General features: G+C 51.1%; 1 protein-coding gene across 7 annotated transcripts in view; it reads left to right on the plus strand.

Annotated features, from left to right (window-relative positions):
* IL4R (interleukin 4 receptor) overlaps positions 1 to 19,854 on the plus strand; it is a 36,286-nt gene that overhangs the window by 631 nt on the left and 15,801 nt on the right. Inside the window, exons 1-3 of one of the 7 annotated variants that reach the window (XM_047713716.1) lie at positions 6,923 to 7,012; positions 10,822 to 10,980; positions 19,734 to 19,824. In XM_047713716.1, coding sequence (XP_047569672.1) covers positions 19,755 to 19,824 — 70 coding nt within the window. In that variant the 5' untranslated portion in view covers positions 6,923 to 7,012; positions 10,822 to 10,980; positions 19,734 to 19,754. Of the gene's footprint in view, positions 1 to 6,922; positions 7,013 to 7,533; positions 10,981 to 19,733; positions 19,825 to 19,854 lie in introns of those variants that run through there. The other 6 variants (XM_047713722.1, XM_047713715.1, XM_047713721.1 and 3 more) reach the window with 6 other exon arrangements.

Here is a 19,854-nt window from a genome sequence, read left to right on the forward strand (position 1 = left end):
TAGAGATCAAATACTGGACTAATTTTGTACAGGTTCTGTCTGGATCTTTGGAAATATTCTGAGTTAAATCGCAGAACAACCGTTTTGGTTGGTACGGTGTGTGAATCAGTCCGTTTTTCAGATGAGGACGCTGAGGCCCCCGGGGCAGTTTAAATCGTTTGCCCGAGGTGACTCCTGACTGCAAAGTGTGCAGCAGGGTTCGGCCCCCGGTGTTCGGGTGCCAGAGCCTGCTGTCTTCCACCTGTCCATGGTACTTGTCAAACTATCCCATAAACAAATTATCCCCGGGATTTTATTAAAAGGCAGATTCCCAGGCTGCCTTCGGTGAGATTCAGATTCAGTAAACCTGGGAGTCTGGATTTTAAAGCACACACACACACACACACACGCACAATCTAGATTTCTTAGATCAGGCAAGACTGACGACCTGGCAAATTCCGAGTCCCTGCTGCTGGGATTTGTCGATGACTCCGGCCAGCACTGATCCTCCTGGAGGCCTAGCGTCTCCTCTGTTTTCCCCAGCCCTCTGTGAGGTTCCTCCCTAAGAGTGGCCTCTTTTAGAAATGTGGGCATTTGCTGGGATCAGTGCCTTTACTAAAATCCTAAAGTCCAATGGGGAGACTGAGGGTGTATACCTCTCTCCCCCACAGTCAGGGGACATTCAGGGTCCTGCAGAGTCCCCTTGAGTGCCGTTCATCTGCCCTGTGGCTACAGGTGAGGATGCTGAGGTGTGTGGCATGGGAGGCAACCTGTCCTAGCCATCCGCTCATTTATTAGCACCTACTGGGCTCCTGCTGGGCATGGCTCCAGTGGTGCTGGGGAGGGGGGAGAAGCCACACATGGATGGGAAGGTGGGTGTGGCCACATCGTGGAAGGCCTTGAATGCCATGCTGAGAAGTATGGCCTGGTGCACTTCACCTTTGCCTGAGCCCCAGACAACCACAGTGCAGATTTCCAGGCCCCACCCAGGACCTCCAGAGCCAAATCTGGAAGGGAGGCCATGGGAAAGGAGCAAAGAGGGAAGCGGGCTGGTGAGTCAGTCACCCTGGTTACCACGTACCCAGTTACCAGCAGGTCTGGGATGACCTGAGGACTTCTAGATTCTGGGCAGTGACTCACTTAATTGATGTGCCTTCTACAGCACGATTCCTGGGGGTGCAGAAAGGTCAAGCTGGGGTAGGGATGTGGTCCCCTAAGGCAGTCCGTTTCCTGCTGCTCTGATTTAGAAATGAAGCTGAAATGCACCATCAGAAGAGGAGAGAGCCTGTCCTGGACCCCCCCCCCCCCCGCCCCAAATCCCCACCCCTCTACCCCACAGGATGGAGGAGAGAGCTTGGGTTCAAGTGACCCACTGCCCTCAGCTGTCTTTGATGGTACCTGGGAGCGGGGCAGGGGCAGAACCCCCCCACACTAGGTACTTCTCATTTTTCAAGTTGGACTTTCGTGAAGGTTGAGGACATGTTTTTTAAGATACTTGACGTGATTTCCCTCGCATAGTACATCACAACAAATGTTCATGACTCTTTTTGCCCATTAGGAAGCACAGTGTGGAGGTTAAGAGCCAGGGCTCCGGAGCCAGATTGCCCAGGTTCAGATGTTGGGTTTACAGTTGACTAATTTCTCAGGACCTCGGTCTTCCCATTTATGAAAGGGTAGTGATGACTTTTTACTACTGTAGTGATGATTAAATGTAAGGATAACGGTCAAGTATCCAGACAGTGCCTGGCACAGAATGAGCATGATGTGTTTGTTAAGTAAATAAATGAACCTCACTGGATGGGATTTAATCTACCCATTTTGCCAGGGATGCGTGCAGTGGCCTTGGCCGAGGCCGTATATTTGGAAGTGACAGGGAGGGATTTGAATCTGCTTTTCTTCCCAGCCTGCGTTCCTTCCCACTGTGCCAGTTTGCTCACTTTAGCCCCGGGGGACAGCTTTCTGAGCATTTCCCGTGGTCATTTCTGACCTGAATTCCCTTGGCTAGGCTAGAAGAGAGGCCAGTGGCTTGCCTGCATGTCGTATGAACTTGCCCTTGCAGGAGTGTGGACCAGAAGCCCAGCGGAGACTGAAGGGTCTTGCGGTAGCCAGGATGTCCCGCACCAAACAGGTTGTGTCCCTGATGTGTGACTTCCAGGAAGTCACTGCTTCTCAGAGCCCAAGGCAGAGAGGAGAGTACAGGCTTGCAGCCTGGGCTGGGGCTGGGGGTGCTGGGTTCAAATTTAGACCTTGCTGTTTCCTATCTATGGGATCTTGAGCAAGGTGCTAAACCTCTCTAAGCCTCAGTTTGCCTGTCACTAAAATGGGTATTGGAGGGGTGTTCATGAGATAGTTTCCATAGACACCTTGTCCACAGCTCAGTGATTACTGTTTCTCTTCTTCTTAGGACAGTCACTTCTCCATACCCACCCCTAGCTTGCTCATTTATTTCTTTGAATATTTATCAATATTTCCGGGAGCTCCCGATAGAGCAGTGGACAAAGTCTCTGCTGTCTTGGAATTTCAGTTCCAGTTAAGAAGACAGGCAAAACACAAGCAAACTGATATAGACAGCTCTACCCGCCCCACCCCTTATTTCTAATGCTGAAGTCTGCAGGCTCTGGAAACTGAAAGTTCTTCCATGACCCCATGGGAAGCGAGACCTGAGGTGAACTAATCAAGAGGCACTTTAATGTGTGTGTTTATGCTTCCCTGATACGAATGCTTGTGTGTCTCACTGCAGAGGAATGAATGTGAGCGATCTGGGGAGTGCTGGAACCCTGGTGGGGAGGCAGGGTGGTTAGATCGGGTGGGATTTTATACCAGGTGACCTTTCTGTAATCTGAGTTACCATGAATTCTGAGACATGCCTGGTCAGCCTGGACTTCACAGAGGAGAACAGGGAATATACCGTCAGGACTGGGAGGAAAAGTAAAGCAGGGCGAGTGCAGACTCCAGGGCAGCCTCTGTGAGGAGCGACATTGAGGAAGTTGCCGGGGGCAGAGGCCGGGGGAAGAACAGGCCAGGTGGAGGGAACCCCAGGGAAGGTCTTGTCCAGCCCAGCAACCCCACTTCCCGGCTTGCTGCTTGTCCCTGGCTCTGGGTGCACAGATCTGTCTAAACATGCATGTCTTTCCCTTCCCAACAAGTGACCAGGCCTCTGAGAGTTCAGGTTTGGCTCCGACTGACTCATTCTCACCCTAGGGGCCTCAAGTTTGCTTTAGAGATTCCCGGGCTTCGCTCAAACAGGCCTGGGCGCCAACTCACTGGAGAGGATCACCAGCTGGGCTGGCATCTGAGTCCCCCCTCACCGCCACAGGGAGAGAGGGAGGAAGTGAGTCCCCGTGAGGCGAAGAGAGCTTGGGCCCCTGGGTTTGGTGGAACATTTCCTAAAAGGGAAGGACTGTCCTTCTGAGCAGCGGGTTTATAAAGGGACGGACCGCACACCAAAAAGTAACGGGTACACACATGCCTTGAGTGTTAGCACCAGGCTTACACTCCCTCAGCAAACATGTTAGGGACAGGGGACACAACAGTGACACGGAAGCAAGAGCCCTCGTGGAGCTGACATTCTAGGGAGGGAGGTGACTTTTGAGCTAAGACCTGAGGTAAAAAAAAAAAAAAAAAAAGACATGTGGACATCTAGGGAAATAAGAGGGTGCTTCCTGCAGAGGGGACAGCAGGTGCAAAGGGCCCGAGATGGGACCAAGCTTGGTATGTCTGACCCCCCAAAAAACTGCTGTGGTTGGAAGGAATTGAGCAAGACTGAGAGGGGAAGGAACACAGGTCGAGGAGGTAAAACAGAAAACCAGACACCTGCAGGTACCTCATTCACCTTGTGAAAGGAGCTGGCAGAGTAGGAGCTGCTCTCATCCAAACTTTACAGATGAAGCAACCGGCACAGAGTCGTTGAGTGACTTGGCCAGGGCCACACAGGTGGCAGAGCACAGCTGTGAAGCCAGCAGCTCCAGCATCCTCGGTCTTCACCACGGTGTTTCAACACATCACGTGGTCGGATCCAGATCAGGATGGTGTTTCCAATGAACTAATCATTGTACTTATCATTTTACCAACGAGAACCTTCCTGGCCCCAAACAGTGAGGACACACCAAAGCACGGGGTGGGGGGTGGTGTGTGGAAGGGGATGAGTAGAGGCCCCTCTCCACATCAGGCACTGAGCTAGGTGAAGGTGGGTAGGCAAGCAGGTGCCTCCCCATTTCCCTGAGGAGGAAACTGAGGCTCAGGGTGGGGGCTGATCTGGGTGACACAACGCCAAAGGGACAGAGTCTGGGTTCAACCCTGAGGCTGCTGACCTGGGAGCCTGTGCATTTAACTGCTCTTCTGAGCCATCCAGCCCAAGGAGTAGCGTCTAAAAGAAACTACCTTTCTTGGTCAGAAGTGAGGGAGCAGAGTCACCAGCAGCCATTTTGGAGAACTGGGGTGGCCCCGAGGTTTTCTTGTGCCAAGAGAGTGTTCTGCCTTTTCAAAAGAGGAAACGGAACTTCTGTGGAGAGGAGAGACACCAGATCTGTGGACAGGTAGCCCTCCAAGCCCATGGAGCCACAGCCTCTTAACAATCTTGCATCTGGAGATGGAGTGTAGGCCTTCCAGAAGCCACATTTTCACAGCTGGACAGCTCTAACTGGGAGAAAAATCTTTCCTGAGATTTAGCCAAATTAACTTTCTAGTAGTGTTTACGTTCTGGCTCTGGTTCTACCCTTTGGAAGTAGTAACCAGCGCCCTCCAATCTGAGCCCAGTTTTTCTCTTACTCGAAATTCAGAGTCCTAGTTCTTTCAGTCATTCTTCCTGACTCAGGGAATTGTAAAGAATTCAGCCTGGCTTCAGACATGATCCAGTTGCTCAAAGTCAAACCCTTTGCCTCCCACCAAAGCCTGCCCAGCCACAGGGGGAGGGAGACTATCACCTCTTTGGATTTGGAGCCCATACCTCTGTTGATATAACCTGCACTCATGCTTCTGAGTGGTCACATCCCCCTTGGAGTTCACACTGGGCTTTCCAGCTAAAACCTCCTCTTCTACATTGCTGTCCATCAAAATTTCTTCCATTCTGAAACTCCTTATCTGAGGCTAACACTTGTTTTCAGGCTTTCTTGTTTTCTAGTAAATCTGCTTCAGGCTAGGTGGCTATGTTTTTTCCTCTGAGTACTCCATTGGCTTCATTCCACAGGTCTTTCTTACACAATGTCGTTCATTGCTAAGATAATTTACAATTTCCCTTTTGATTGCAAATGTTACGCACTTCAAACTTTTTTTTTGAAGGCTCATGGCTTTTTTTAAAGTTATCTTTGTATTGTTGGAGTCTAAGTTTATGGCATAGTGGTCAGTATTTATGACTTGTGTGAGATCAGTGTCGGAGAATTTGTTGAGGTCCTTGTAAGATTCCTCTGGTCAGTTTTTCTGTATGTTCTTCATGTATTTGAAAGGATGTATATTTTCTGGTGGGTGTAAAGTTTTAGAAATCTATGAGCTCAAGCTTGATCATTACATCATTCATATTTTCTGTTTTTGTGTCTGTTTTTGTTTTTTCTTTACTTTCAAACCCATATTGTTTGGTGCATAGAAAAAGAATATATGAGTAGAAGGAGGGTTCATGATTTTTATACCTTCTTGGTGAATTGTTGCTCTTATCATAAAACACCCACCTTTCTCTCTTTTATACTTTGTTGCCTTGAATTCCACTTTATTCGGTATTAATATTCCTACACCTGTTCTCTTTTTATGCATTTTAGTGACTTTTCTTTGACCTTAGTCTTGGAGCCACATAAATTAACAACAAAAAACAACGTGCATCTCAGTCTCGGCTTGGCAACCCACTTGCTCTGTAATCTGCGGCAAGTCCTTTGGCCTGTTTGGGTCTTACTTTCTTCATCCATAAAATGGGGCTATGACTCACTTTGCCTCTCTCTCCAGTTCCTGTGAAAATAGCGACGGTCTTGGATATGAAAAGTGCTGCCAATATCCCTGTGCGTGGGTTAGTCACTGGGTGTGAACATGGGCTGACGTTCCAGGCAGTGAGGACGGAGGAGGACCTGGAGGGCAGGGACCTCCTGAGGGTGAAGATCAATTTCACGGCGGCTGCCCCTGGCTGGCTGCCTCCTTTGTTCCCACAGATGATGAGTAAGACACTGTCTCTGGCCTGGAGGAGCTTCCAGTCCAGAAAAGGATAGGAAAGAAGGCACAGTTCAGTACTGCTGAGACTGGCAGGGATGCTGGGACAGAGGGACAGCCAGGGGAAGGGCTGATCGAAGAGCAGGGTTTGAGCATTCGGGTCCGTGGGGGTGGCACAGGAGGTGGGCATCGAGGGGGGAGTCTGTGGCACATTTGGGGACTGGTGGAGCCGGGCTGGGAGAGCGCAGCATTGGCAGGCGTGCCTCCTCCCCTACGCAGGAGGAAGGCGTGGGGCTTGCAGAATTTTGACTCTCCTCCCTTGCCCCCGTGATGCTTGATGCCGCTGGGCCACAAAGAACAGGCGATTTGGGGAGGGGGGTGTGGTTCTCCAGCTCCACTCCATTCTCATCACCCTGACAACCACATCCCCTAATGCACAAGAGCTAATAGGGACAGAGGGCAGGGGACCTTTGAAAAGGCAGCTATGGGGTCTCCACCTGTGACTGCTTGTGCGTCTTGGTGGAGGCGTCCTGGGACACCCTCGCCCCCGACCCTGGAGGACGTCAGCTGGTGGTTGGAAGCCAAAGAGGGACGACAGATCTGCGGTGTGGGTTTTGAAACTGGAACTGCTTTCCAGATTTTAAAAACTTAGGAAAAGGGGCATGGAAATCTGGATTTCAAGCTTCTTTTCGAGATGTCAAGAGACCTAGCAATGCCCAGGCCTTCGCGGAGGTGACAAAAAGCAGCTTTGTTGGAGTGACAGTTGCCCTTCAGGACTGGCCCTGGGCCCACCGCGCTGTCATGTGTCATGTCATATGGGTCTGTCCGTCATGTGTCTGAGCTCCCTTAGATCCTTGGGTCGACTCTGGGTGGGGGATATGGCTGTGAGCCGTGAGAGCAGAGGCAGGTGAGTGGAGAGTCGGTGGCCCCAGAAAAGACCGAGGGGGGCTGGAATTGCTATCTGGACAGGACTGCTGGGTCTGGGGGGGTGGGGGGAGGTGCTGGCCGCCCCGAGCCCAGAGGGCATGGCCTCTCCCCTCCTTCTTCCCTTTTCCTCCCTCTGTGCAGATAGGTACACAGCATTGCGCCTTTTCCCTTGGTGTACAAAAATGTGCAGAAGGCCGCCTAGAAACAGAGCTTGGCCAGCCCCCCAGAAGCTCCCCTTCTGCCCCCCCAAACCAGGGACAGTTCCATACTTATGACCCCCAGATCAGTTTGTCTCCTTTGGAACTTCTTGTCAATGGAGTCAATCTGCCCTTTGGCGCCCAGCTTCCTCTTCCATATGCCCCCGTGAGACCTGATATGGCCAATGTCGGGGACTCAGGGTCTCAGAGCCTTTATGTTATGCTTGGAGATGAGCTTTTGTTCCCTGCTCCATCCCTGCTGTCTCAGGACCTCTTCCACCCTGGTCTCCTTGTCTCCTTGCAGCACCGGCGAGGCAAGTGGTTCTGCCTCACTTCATAGATGACGAGACAGAGGCCCTGAGAAGAACCCCAGCTTGCCAAGGCCTGTCAGACAATCAGGGCGAGGCCTGGCCACTCAGGCCCAGAGTTAGGCTTCTGGGTCTCCGAGGCACTGGGGTCCCTGCCTGAGTGGCTCCACACGTCCATGTGTCCCTGACTGTGCCAGGAATAATGGGGGGGGGGGGTGGACAATGGCAAGAGCTCAGGGAGAGACTCCTCCCCTGCAGTGCCCGTCTGCAGACAGAAAGTGAACAGAGAGCTCTTCTTTGTGTGGACCTGATTGGCCCAGCTCTGGGTTCACCCAGGGGGCAAAGTCCTGGTCGTTGTTGAGACAAGTTCAGGGGTGAGGGCTGGGCAAACAGGGCCAGAAGCCACTTCTAGCCCAAATGCTTCCTGCGTCTGCGGTGGGTATAAAACTGCACCTGCCATAGTCTTCAGGTTGATGTCAGGGTTAAGCCCGTCGGTGAAGTTCAAGTGCAGAGCAGAGTCTGGTGTGACTGAGACTAAGGCTGGGCATTCTGGGAGGTGGGGGTGGAAGTCACAGGCGGAAGGGCCCAGGGTATGGTCTCTAATGGCTGGAGGAACTGGGGACACGCAGGGGCGTTCACGGTGCCTTCAACAGACCTCAGGAAGCAGGCCCGCTGGGAGCCATGACTGTCACTAAGACAGCCAAAATCTAATCAGTGTCCCGGGGCCAGGGCCATAATCATGGTAATGCCCCAATTACCAGCTCTCCAAGGTCAGTTTCCCCGGTGGCCAAGTTCAGGGCCTGCATAAAGGAATCTAAGGAGATTCTGAGCCAGAATTGGTCAGTGTTTATCCGGCTGTGAGAGGTGGATAATGGATTCCTGCTTGGGGGTCTGTGTCCACGTCTTCATCAGGGACGGCTGCATTCAGCAAATACCCTTGGATCCCCCCTTCCCCCCGTCGGGTGTGCTGAGCATGTCCTAGGTTCTAGGGCCGCAGCAACGAACAGGGTGGACACAGCCTCCGGCCTTGTGGGCACTGGCGTCCCGGGGGGGGGCTTTGGACATGCACAGGACACGTGTGTATGTGATAGGCCACGAGGGCTGAGTGCTGAGCAGAGAAATGGGCTTGCCAGTGACAGGGGGTGGGTGGTCAGCTGCTACTCCAGACCGCGTGTCTGGATTCGCAGGTCCCTCGGGCTCCGCCTCCTCCTTGGGGCCTCTGGGGACCTTCTGAGGATGGGCATGGCTTCCAGGCTTCTCTGTGGGGCTCGCCACCTCTGCAGGCTTCCCATTGGCAGCCTGGACTCAATGTAGGTATAGCCAACCTGAGTGTCCCCAAGACAGTATCCCCTCCAGCCAGGTCCCATGGTCTCCAGCCCCCTCCTGGCCTTCTCAGACAAGGCTCTGTCTCTCTCTGCACCACCCCCTGGGCTTCAGACACAGCTGATGACTCTCAGGCCTGTCTCCAGCCTGAGCCTTCCTTCTGAGCTCCAGGCCAGTAGAACATACTGCCCCCTGGATGCCCTCCGGTGCCCACCACCTGCTCGGACTTGCCACGTCCACAGTGTGGCTGGGCATGTGATCTTCCAGGCGCCACCCATTGCCACCTACTGCCCAGCCTCAGGCCACTTCCGCCTCCCAGTCCCCTCCCCCGATCACCACCACCCATGAGCAAGTTAACCTCTACTTCCCACGCAGGGCTGAGTCTGCCCCTCTCCTCCAGCAGCCCCTGCCCCATGGGGCTCGAACCCCCAGCCCTTCTCCACACACAAGCTAGAGTGGACTTTCCAGCGGATGCACAGCTCCTCTCCTGCTTAACGGCCTGCCCTGGGGATGGATGGAGTCTGAATCACATGCTATGCCTACTTGACAGTATTGTCCTCTGGCCCTGTGACCTCTCCTTTCTCTTTGTCGATGTAGCCAAGGGCCTGTGCTCCCCTTCCTCCCTGACTATGCCCTCATTCCTCATGCATCCCTTCCCCTGACCTTTCCCTACAAACATTGTAGTCCCCTCCTCACAGGGAGGACTTAAAGCATCTCGAACAGTGCCTGGCACTAAGGGGGCACTGTGTAAGTGTAGAAATAAAAATAGAATAGAAGACGCACGGTCGTTTATTGAGGGGGGTGGGTGGGGAGCTCTGGATGAGATGTTGCCTGTCCTCATGAGCCTACAGCAGGCTATTCTGTTCCCTCTCCACGCACCCACCCCTGCCCTCCCTGGGGAGTTCTCAATCATCCCTCTAGGGACACCTGACCCTCGAGGACCCATGTGGATCTTCCCCGAACAGCCCTTACCTTTCCTGATGCTGCTTCCCACACCCCCGGCTCTGCTGCCCCCCAGCAGGCCTCTTTCTCACACGCCCCCCCACTCCCACTCCATGGCACCCTGATCCAGGGCAGCCCCAGCCTTCTGTTAGCTCAGGAACAAACGACGGTCACACTCAACCCTGATCCATTCTCTTCCCAAAGTCCATTCTGTTGGCGAATCCTGATGACTCTGCCTTCAGCTGATCTAGAAGTCGGCCCGTTCCTGCTAATCCTTCCCCGAACCTGCTGCCTGGACCAGTGCAGTAGGCTCCTCACCAGTGCTTGCTTCTGCCCTTGACCCCATAGGTCTTTCAGACACACAACCAGAGGGATGGGTTGAAAAGTCTCATAGGGTCCTATCTCTGCTCAGAAACCTCCAGTAACTTCTCTTTCCAAGTATTTGTCAAAGGGAAGGAGGAAGAAACGAATGGGTGAATGAGTGAATGAATGAATGGCTTTCCGCTTCGGTGGTTACTGGCACATAGTAGGCGCTCAGAAAATATAGCAGGAACACCCGTGGGTGCGTGCGAGTGGGCGAGGAGCTGGCGCGCACAGTAGGTCCACAGGGAGCCTGCTGGACCCTGTTGGGTTCTCACCTGCAGTGGGAGTAGGACCAGCCTACCACCACCTGTCCTGTCCACCCGCTGGGCTGGGAGCCAAGGAGGCAGAGGCCAGGCCTTTTTGGGACCCTGGCCGGGCCTGCATCACCAGCTGGGTGGGGCCACTGACGCAGCTGCCGGTTCTGGGAACCCCAGCAGGGCAGCAGTTCTGGGAAGGCTGCTGCTCTGGGGAGGAGTGTGTCTCTGGCCCCCTGCCAGGGCAGCCCAGCTGTCCCAGAGGACAGAGGAAGCTCCTGGCCGACTACAGTCTGGAGCTCCAGGGCTCACCATTGAGGCCACCCGGAGCCCCCACTGTCACTGGCTTCCTCTTCATGTTCGCTTGTCATGGGACTGGCTGCATCCTGTCTGCCCATCCAGCCTGCCTTCAAGCCGGTTTGCGGTCAAGAGAGGGAAGAGGAGTGGAGAGCAGGAGGCCCTGCACCCCATCGGGCTCAGGAAGAGCCGCCAGGTCACTTCCCAACTGCTGCTGGCCTCTGACATTTCAAGACTTGCCACTCACGTCCTCCCAAATAAAGAGTAAGTTAAGAGTACCTCACTGCCAGCTGGAGGGTTTTCCCATGTGTTGCAGGCTCAGATTCTCACCAAGGGCTGCTTCCTCCCTCCCCGACCTTGGCTTTGTCGCTTGCGTCTCTAACCGTCAATTGAGGCCAACAGCACCACATCCCAGGGTGGCAGGGGCTGCATTTCAAAAGGCAGCAAAATTAGCAGTCAGGCACATGGGTACTGGCGCGAGGCTGCCTGGGTTCAGGCAGCTTGTAACTTCTCTGTGCCTCAGTCTCTTCATCTGTAAAAGAGGGGGGAGGTTTAACGCCCCCACCTCATAGAGCTATGTGCATAGCCATTACCATAAGCAAAAGCCTGGTACTCGGTGTTTAAATATATATTCTAGAATTTGTTACTCTTGACTTTCAAGCAATAACATTTAGTAGATGTTTACTAAGCACACACTACATATGTGTCAGGCACTGTTTGGGTCCTGGGGACAAAACAACGGCCATAAAGCTCTGCCCTCTTGGGGCTTGGGGCTTGTATTCTTATGGTGGGGAGACAAACAGTACGTATATAGAGAAATTTAAATGCTACAGGTGATCTTTGACACTGCCAATGTCATGAACTAATAAGCAGAATGAGAGGGTTTCCTATTTTACCGAGATGAAATGTTTTGGGTGAATCGCTTAGGTCCTTAACCTCTTTTTCTTTTTTCTTTTTCTTTTTTAAAAGATTTTATTTATTTATTTGACACAGAGAGAGGGATCACAAGTAGACAGAGAGGCAGGAAGAGAGAGAGGGGGAAGCAAGCTCCCCCCGAGCAGAGAACCTGATGTGGGCTCCATCCCAGGACCCTGAGATCATGACCTGGGCAGAAGACAGAGGCTTAACCCACTGAGCCACCCAGTCGCCCTCTTTACCTCTTTTTCGTAAAGGGGCCTTTGTCTTATTGATTTCTAAACTTCTTTATATATGAAGGCCCTTAACCCTCTGCCGTGTAGATTGCTATCTTTTCCTGGTCTTTGCTTGCTTTTTTTTTTTTTTTTTTTTAATGGTGTATTTTGACCTGGGGAAGTTGAAAACATTTTTACAGTAGGATCTTTCAATCTTTGCTATCTACATCCTGAAATAAAACAAACATTCACACGTGTAACCTCCGCGATACGATTAGAGATGGTGATAAGTATATGACAGGAATAAACAGGGTGCTGTGATAAGAGGTAACGGGGGACCTCTCATTAGGTGGGGTTTCTGGGTGTAAAGGCTCGGAGCATGTCCAGGTGCTCAGAAGCCAGCGGGACGGAAGACTCGTGGGGGACCGGGAGGCGGTACAGGGGAAATGGTGGAACGTGTAGCAGGGGCCAGACGATCACGGGGCTCAGGGGTTTTTGGTGGTTTTGCTTGGTTTGGGTTTTGCATTTTCTTACACTTTTTAAGATATTTGTGACTCACCTGCAGTCGTAAGAAAGCATAGAGTCAGGCTCCCTCAAGAACACCCACTTAGGAAACAGGTAATACAGCACCACGACCAGGATATTGACATCCCCTGATATCGTTCAGGAGGCACCTGTTTACTCGGACGCATCTGCGCATGTGTGCGTTTGTGCGCATGTGCGTAGTTCCGGGCAGTTTTGTCACGTGCTGAGGTCTGTGTCTCCAGCCCAGCCACAGTGATACCGGGATCCCTTGTGTTGCCTTTTATAGCCACACGGACCTCCCTTCCTACCCGCCAACCGTGAATCTGTTCTCCATTTCTATAATTTTGTCATTTCAAGAATGTTAACATAAATGGAATCACACAGGGTGCGCCCTTTGGATTGGCCGTTTGCGCTCTGGGGCTTGGGTTTTATTCCGAGTGGGAGATGCTCCTCTTGGCGGGGCCGTTAACTATAGGCATCTCTCCGGGCCCCTGGGTGAAGACAACCTTCAGGACCCAGAGGTCAGTGAAGGGAACGAGCAGGGAGTTCATGGCCTGATTATATTATATTTTATTTTTTTTTTAAGATTTTATTTATTTATTTGACAGAGACCACAAGTAGGCAGAGAGGCAGGCAGAGAGAGAGAGAGAGGAGGAAGCAGGCTCCCCTCTAAGCGAGAGCCCGATGTGGGGCTCGATCCTAGGACCCTGGGATCATGACCCAAGCGGAAGGCAGAGGCCCCAACCCACTGAGCCACCTAGGCGCCCCTCATGGCCTGATTTTAAAATGACTCTGCCCCCCCCCGGGGGGGGGGGGAGAAAACAAAGTGAGTCACGTCTGCAGTAACTCCTAACTTACCCCCCTGCCCCACTCGATCCTTCTCTCAGCCCCAGACTGGGTTTTTGGAAAATCTTGTCACTGTTCAAACCCTTAAAAACTGCTCATTGCCTAGAAGAGGGGTCTTTGACCTGGAGTCCTTACTTCGGCTGTGGGGAGATCTATGAACTCCTAAAATGAAATGCAAAATTTAATGGGTGAAACTTGGCATGCTGTAAATATCATGTTTGTTCAGTGAATGATGAGCATGTAGGATATAGGGGCAGAGCCTTTAGGCTAAGCCTTTCTAGGCCTTCTGGGATTTTCCGGCCCTGTGTGTCATTTATCATTCTCTAGCCAAGTTTCATTCAGGTCAGCAGTGTTTCTTCCAAAGGGATGCACAGGTGTATTGGGTAGTCACCTCCCTTGTCCTGGTGCTCCTATCTCTGTTAATATGACTTCCACTAGCTTTTATGTCTGTTTTTTTAAGCTGCTTGTGGGGAGTTTGTAGACTTAAAAAGCCCTAGGTCTTTCCTGCTGTTCCTGGTCCTGTGCTCGGGCTGCTGATGTTTGAAACTGACAAGCAGGAGGGCAAGCTCTTCCTGGCTTGTTTCATTCATCTAGTTGGGTTCATTCTGTAGTTCTAGAAGAAGGTGAAGACACTAATGTACTGGACTGCACTTTGGACTCAGAAGCCAACAGACCTGGGTTCTGACACTAGTTCTCCCCTCTTGCCAGCCGTGGGCCCTGATGGACAAGTTACTTGACCTCTCTGGCCTCAGTTCTCCCAGATGGAAAGTGGGGTTAACAGGCCATCTTGCAGGGTTCTTGGGCAGATTCAATAAGGTAATGCTCCTAACGCGCTTAGCTAAGTGCCAAGCACAATGTAAGTACTTGACAGGTGGGATTTTGTTTACATGAATCTTTGGCTGGACCTAAGGAAATGGTTTCCACTCATCAGTTCTGCTCAGCCGTGACCTGGAGATGAGCATCTGTGGAGGAGAAGGAACTGCAGCCTGTCAGAGAGAGAGTGTGTGCAGGGCATCACTGTTTGGGTTGGCAGTGAAGCCTGGAGTTGCCTGCCAACTCCAGTGGGTCAGGAATCCCATGATTGAGAGTGTAAACTTGAAATTATTTTCTCCTGCTGTATGCTTGACCCACGCACTTGGTAATTACTCTTTACATCTCTTATTTATCGCATCTCTGTCCTCCATCCCTGTGATATTCAGGGAGGCTCTTATGTTACTGCTCGTCGCAGGCTGTGATTTCCCCTGAATGCAGCCCCTGCTTGTCCGTGAAGCCAGCTGGCATGTGCGTGTGTGGTGCGCGTGAGCGTGTGCGCGCGCACGCGGTTATGGGCATACACGTGCCTGTATTTGGATGTGCCCTCTGGAACAGATCAAAGATAGCCACCCTGACTGCTACAGATGTCATGTTTTAGTCTCCCCTGCCAGGGTGGCTTGACTTTATCATAGTAGTTCTTCTGCTGTGTGACTTTGTCCATGTTTTCTTGCCCTCTCTGTTTCTCTTTATTCAAAATCAGAGCTCAAGTGACACCTTTGCCATTTCTGCCGAAGGATGCTGTGGGCATGTGTGAACTTATCAGAGGAAAAGTTACCTGGACTTTGTATTTCGCCTTTTCTGCCACAGGATGCTGTGGGCATGTGTGAACCTGTCAGAGGAAGAGTTCCTAGAACCTTGTAGAGGACACCAGTGTCATGGGTCCACCGCCACATTCCCACCCCTCCTTCCTTGCTCTTTCCTGTGACTCTTCAAGGGAAGCGAGTTGGGGCTTTGAGCAGATTCCAGGTTCCCCCTGGGGAGGGTTTCCAGTCCCATGCTGAGCCCCTTAGAGACCCCACATCACATCCAAGATGGCATTATTCCACAAGCATTTAACTGAGCAAGTGCTATGCGCCAGACACTAGGAACCCAGCAGCAAACCAGACAAAGGCTGACTCTCGGGATGACAGACAGTTGAAAACGAGCAGCCCTCCCACACTGTCCTTGCCTTTTGCCCCCACGTCCCCCCACCCCAAGGCATGTTTCGAAGAGCATACGCCAATTATTTTCTAGACTCCGTTCTTTTCAGGTCTCGGTTAAGTTTGATGCTTCCTGGGCGCCTGGGTGGCTCAGTGGGTTAAGCCGCTCCCTTCGGCTCAGGTCATGATCTCAGGGTCCTGGGATCGAGTCCCGCATCGGGCTCTCTGCTTGGCGGGGGGCCTGCTTCCCTCTCTCTCTCTCTCTCTGTCTACTTGTGATCTCTCTGTCAAATAAATAAATAAAATCTTAAAAAAAAAGTTTGATGCTTCCTTGCAATTTGTGCTCTTGGGGCAGGAACAACCGAGAAACAAGGCTGTGTTCTTGGGGGCGGCAGCGGGGGTGGGTGGGTTAGTTTCAGAAAGCTCCCGACCTTGATTCGTTTCCATTCCTGGCCATTGGTGAAGGTGGTGCCTGCCAGGTTTCTATACCTAAAGTTAGATACAATTGTATCTCTATATGAAGTATTGTGTATAATATATGGAATGTTGGAAAGTTAGTAAGTATTTTGACTCATTAAATTAATAAGCCATACAGATTTTGTGGGGAGATACTTAAAGGTTGCCACGGAGACATAGATCTGCCCCCTTCCCCCCCACATGTTGATCTAAAACAGAACAGAGTCTTGTGCCCTGTTTGACTCCAAGAGTTAAAATCGATTACTATATGTTTGTTGCAATGCTTCAGTTGTGCCTGTTTGAGTCCCAGATACTGTTAGCTGGGTCCTGTGTCTTTTTTGACAAATCCCCACCATTCTTGGGGTGCGTCCTTACTTTATGAGGCAAGGATTCCAGGCTTATCGTGCACTTTCCCTGCTCCTTTGGTCAGCCGCTTCTTCAAGGAACCCTTGCTCCATTCGGTGTGGAACAGTCCTCGAAGCCAAGACCTGGGCGCTGGGATGGCGCGATGATCAGGTGTAACACATGATTATAACCTGGGTCCTTGACTTACAAAGAGCATTACGGAGGCAATTAACAAGCTGGAAATAGGTAGGGTCTGGGATCCGATGGCATAATGCCTCAGTGTTAATTGCCTGGTTTTGATGGTTGCCTCGTGGCTATGTAGGAGAATGAACGTCCTTTCTTCTGAAAGATACACCGCAGTATTATGGGGTAATTCATCCATTAAGGACAAACGAATGAATAAAATGAATAAATGCCAGAGAGGTAGAGAGACCAAGAAGGACCACAAGAGGAAAGGTCTGGAGGTGGGAACAGGTTCGGTGTGTTCCAGGGCAGCCGGAAGTGAAGATGTGTGGGTGGCAGGAGCGCTGTGCACAGGTGTTGGGCCAGGTAGGGAGGGAGGCAGTGCTGGCCGGGGAGGTCCTGCAAATGGAGAGCTTCCGACAGGGGCATGAAGGCCCTGTTGTGCTCCAGACACTGGGTGCAGACGGCTTGAGGTACACACCTCACTTCCTTTTCACTATACGACCTTGAGATTGAGCTTGGTATCGTTTCCACTTTGCAGATAAGGAAGCTGACGCTGTGAAAGATAGGGTAACTGCCTTAACAGCATACAGCTACCAAGCAGCAGAAGGAACCTGGAAGCCACGATAGAGACCCACGCAGGGGTGGGGAAGGCAGGTGCTCTCAGCATTGTTGGGAACATACCTCAGTACCTTGCTTTTTAGAGGGCCCCTGGCATTAAGTGCTTGGAGCATTTTGGGGGGGAAAAGTACACTCCCTGTCCCCCATGGGAGTTCACGTCTGAGGGTTTTTCTTAACAAAAGTGACCAGTGACTACAGGGACTCTGACCGTGTCAGCTCATGTAGTGTTCACGAGACCCCAGTCAGATGGGAGCTGTTATTAGCTCCTCTTTACAGGGTAGGAAACTGAGGCACAGGGCCGTTTGCTCAAGGCTCACAAGGAGTGACAGAGCAGGTGTTTAAACTTCAGGAAGCCCACTACACAGCCCTTGCCAGGAGGGATGTTGAGCAGTATTTCATGGCATAGAAATACACACTCTCTGAAACAGGAGATGTTGTACCAGCCCATTCTGTTGAACTAGACACTCACAGAAAAGATGAGAAACAGATGGAAAAAAGGTCGCCAATGGCGTTTTCCCAGGTGATGGAATTACAGGCATTCTTTTTTTGCTTGTTTGCTCTGTCCCTCTTCTCTAAATTTTCTACAGTGATCAAATGTGGCTTTTATAATATGAGAAAAGATCAACAACATACTTTAAAAAAAAAAAGGGAAAGAAAGAAAGAACAAGATAAAGGGGCACCTGGGTGGCTCAGTTGGTTGCGTGTCCAACTCTTGATTTCCGCTCAGGTCACAAGCAGGTCATGAGATCGAGCTTGGTGTGGGGCTCTCTGCTCAGCGGGGAGCCTGCCTCTCTCCCTCTGCCCCTCCCCCTGCTAAAATACATAAATAAATCTTTTTTTTTTTAAAGGAAAAAAATAAGCTTAAGGCAAGGATCAGGGGAACATGGGGTGATGGTTCTCCAAGGATGGGCACAATTACCACACTGTGTATAACAACAAAGCAATAACAATAATAAACAAAGGCTAAAAATCCAGTGGCAACCATGGGGATACTACGAATTTGACGCTTTGGATCTACAGTGGTATGGAATGATATTTAATAATATATTAAATACTAGGGGTGCCTGGGAGGCTCAGTGAGTTAAAGCCTCTGCCTTTGGCTCAGGTCATGATCCCAGGGTCCTGGGATCGAGCCCCACATCGGGCTCTCTGCTCAGCGGGGAGCCTGCTTCCTCCTCTCTCTGCCTGCCTCCCTGCCTACTTGTGATCTCTGTCTATCAAATAAATAAATAAAAATATTTAAAATATATATTAAATACTAAAAATGAAGTTTTAGTAGGCAGAGGATGCTATAAGTAAAATTAATAAAGTTCGTATTTATCTCCCTGTTTGTGTAGCTACAAATCTGGAAGCACTGATATGAATGTGTACAGGGTTATTGCTAGGTCTTGTAATTTTGGGGGGGTTTGCATTGTGGGGTTTTTTTGGGGGGGTGTCTGTCCTTTCTGATTCTTATTCCCCAGTCATGTATTATAGGATGCCATTAACACAGTAGGGGCAGTGGACAATTCCATTCATGTAAAACACAAACACAAAGGGAATCTACGGGGTTATAAGTCAGAGGAGTGGGGTGATGACCCGAGGCAGAATGGCAAAACCCCAGGAACGTTTAACAAGAGATGCTTGTTTAGCTCAGGTCCAAAGGGCCAACTTAACTGGGCTTGGCTGTGCTTACTGGGCTCAGCTGTGCACCTGTGGCCAGACTCAGGTCGGTTACATGGCTCTGGGGAGCTCACTCACATGACTGGCAATGGCTGCCTGTTGACTAATACAGGATGGGACTGCCTGTGACATGGGATTGTCCCATGTCACCATCCTCCCATAGGCTAGCATGGCTGTGTTCTCAAGGAAGTGGTCGTACAAAAGCACACTTCTACAGTGCATCCCCTTGCTAATATTTGGCTGCCCAAAGCTAGTAACATGATTGAGCCCATAATCCAAGGGCAGGGGCGAACGCCCTGCCCAGAGGGGTGGTAGTGGTGGAGGCATTGAGAGGTTACGTGGATCCAGGAGGGGTGTGGAGAATTGGGGCCATTGACATAAGTCTAACACACTCCACACACTCAAACATCATTTTTATTACGTGGATATACCACCATTTATTTAACCAGCTCTATAAGGCTAAACAGGTGAACATCTCCAAAATGTATTTAAAGGAATTATAGGGGCGCCTGGGTGGCTCAGTGGGTTAAGCCGCTGCCTTCGGCTCAGGTCATGATCTCGGAGTCCTGGGATCGAGCCCCGCATCGGGCTCTCTGCTCTCTCGGGGAGCCTGCTTCCTCCTCTCTCTCTGCCTGCCTCTCTGCCTGCTTGTGATCTCTCTGTCAAATAAAAATAAAAAAAAAAAGGAATTATAAATCTTTTAGGGGTTTATTTGGGTTTTTGTTTTGTTTTTTTTAAGATTTTATTTATTTATTTGTCAGAGAGAGTGAGCGCAGGCAGACAGAGTGGCAGGCAGAGGCAGAGGGAGAAGCAGGCTCCCTGCTGAGCAGGGAGCCCGATGTGGGACTCGATCCCAGGACGCTGGGATCATGACCTGAGCCGAAGGCAGCTGCTTAACCAACTGAGCCACCCAGGCGTCCCTTTATTTGGGGTTTTAACACACACACACACACACACACACACACACACACACACACACGAAGGTTGAGTAGGGAAATAAATTGCTAAGTGTTGGGTTAGATGAAGAAAAATAAATTTCTTTGCTGCAGGACTTATCAGAGCCTTTATAAGCAAATGTGCATTACAAACTTTCTAAAGTCCCAGGGGTTGCTTAAATTTAGCAGGTCATGGGGTTTTTCTGGAGAAATGTCTCTTGGGACAAGGCATTCTTTGGCTCTCATTCTGGGTTTTGTGCATCTGGGTCGTGTTTCATGATTACAGAGAGAGCGTGCACATGCACGCTGAGGCGAACACTGAGGGCTCATTGTTGGCACTAACCCAGCTCACTTTCTCTCAGCAGGTATCTTAGGATCTCCCAATGGGGCAGCTTTGCCCTGGGCTCACATTCCCTGTGAGCTGCCTGATCCTGGTGTGGGTAGCAGGCTCTGGTAAGTCCCCAATTCCCATTCATTCCTTTA

This window comes from Lutra lutra, chromosome 18 (genome assembly GCF_902655055.1).
Source record: "Lutra lutra chromosome 18, mLutLut1.2, whole genome shotgun sequence".
Classification (NCBI taxonomy): domain Eukaryota; kingdom Metazoa; phylum Chordata; class Mammalia; order Carnivora; family Mustelidae; genus Lutra; species Lutra lutra.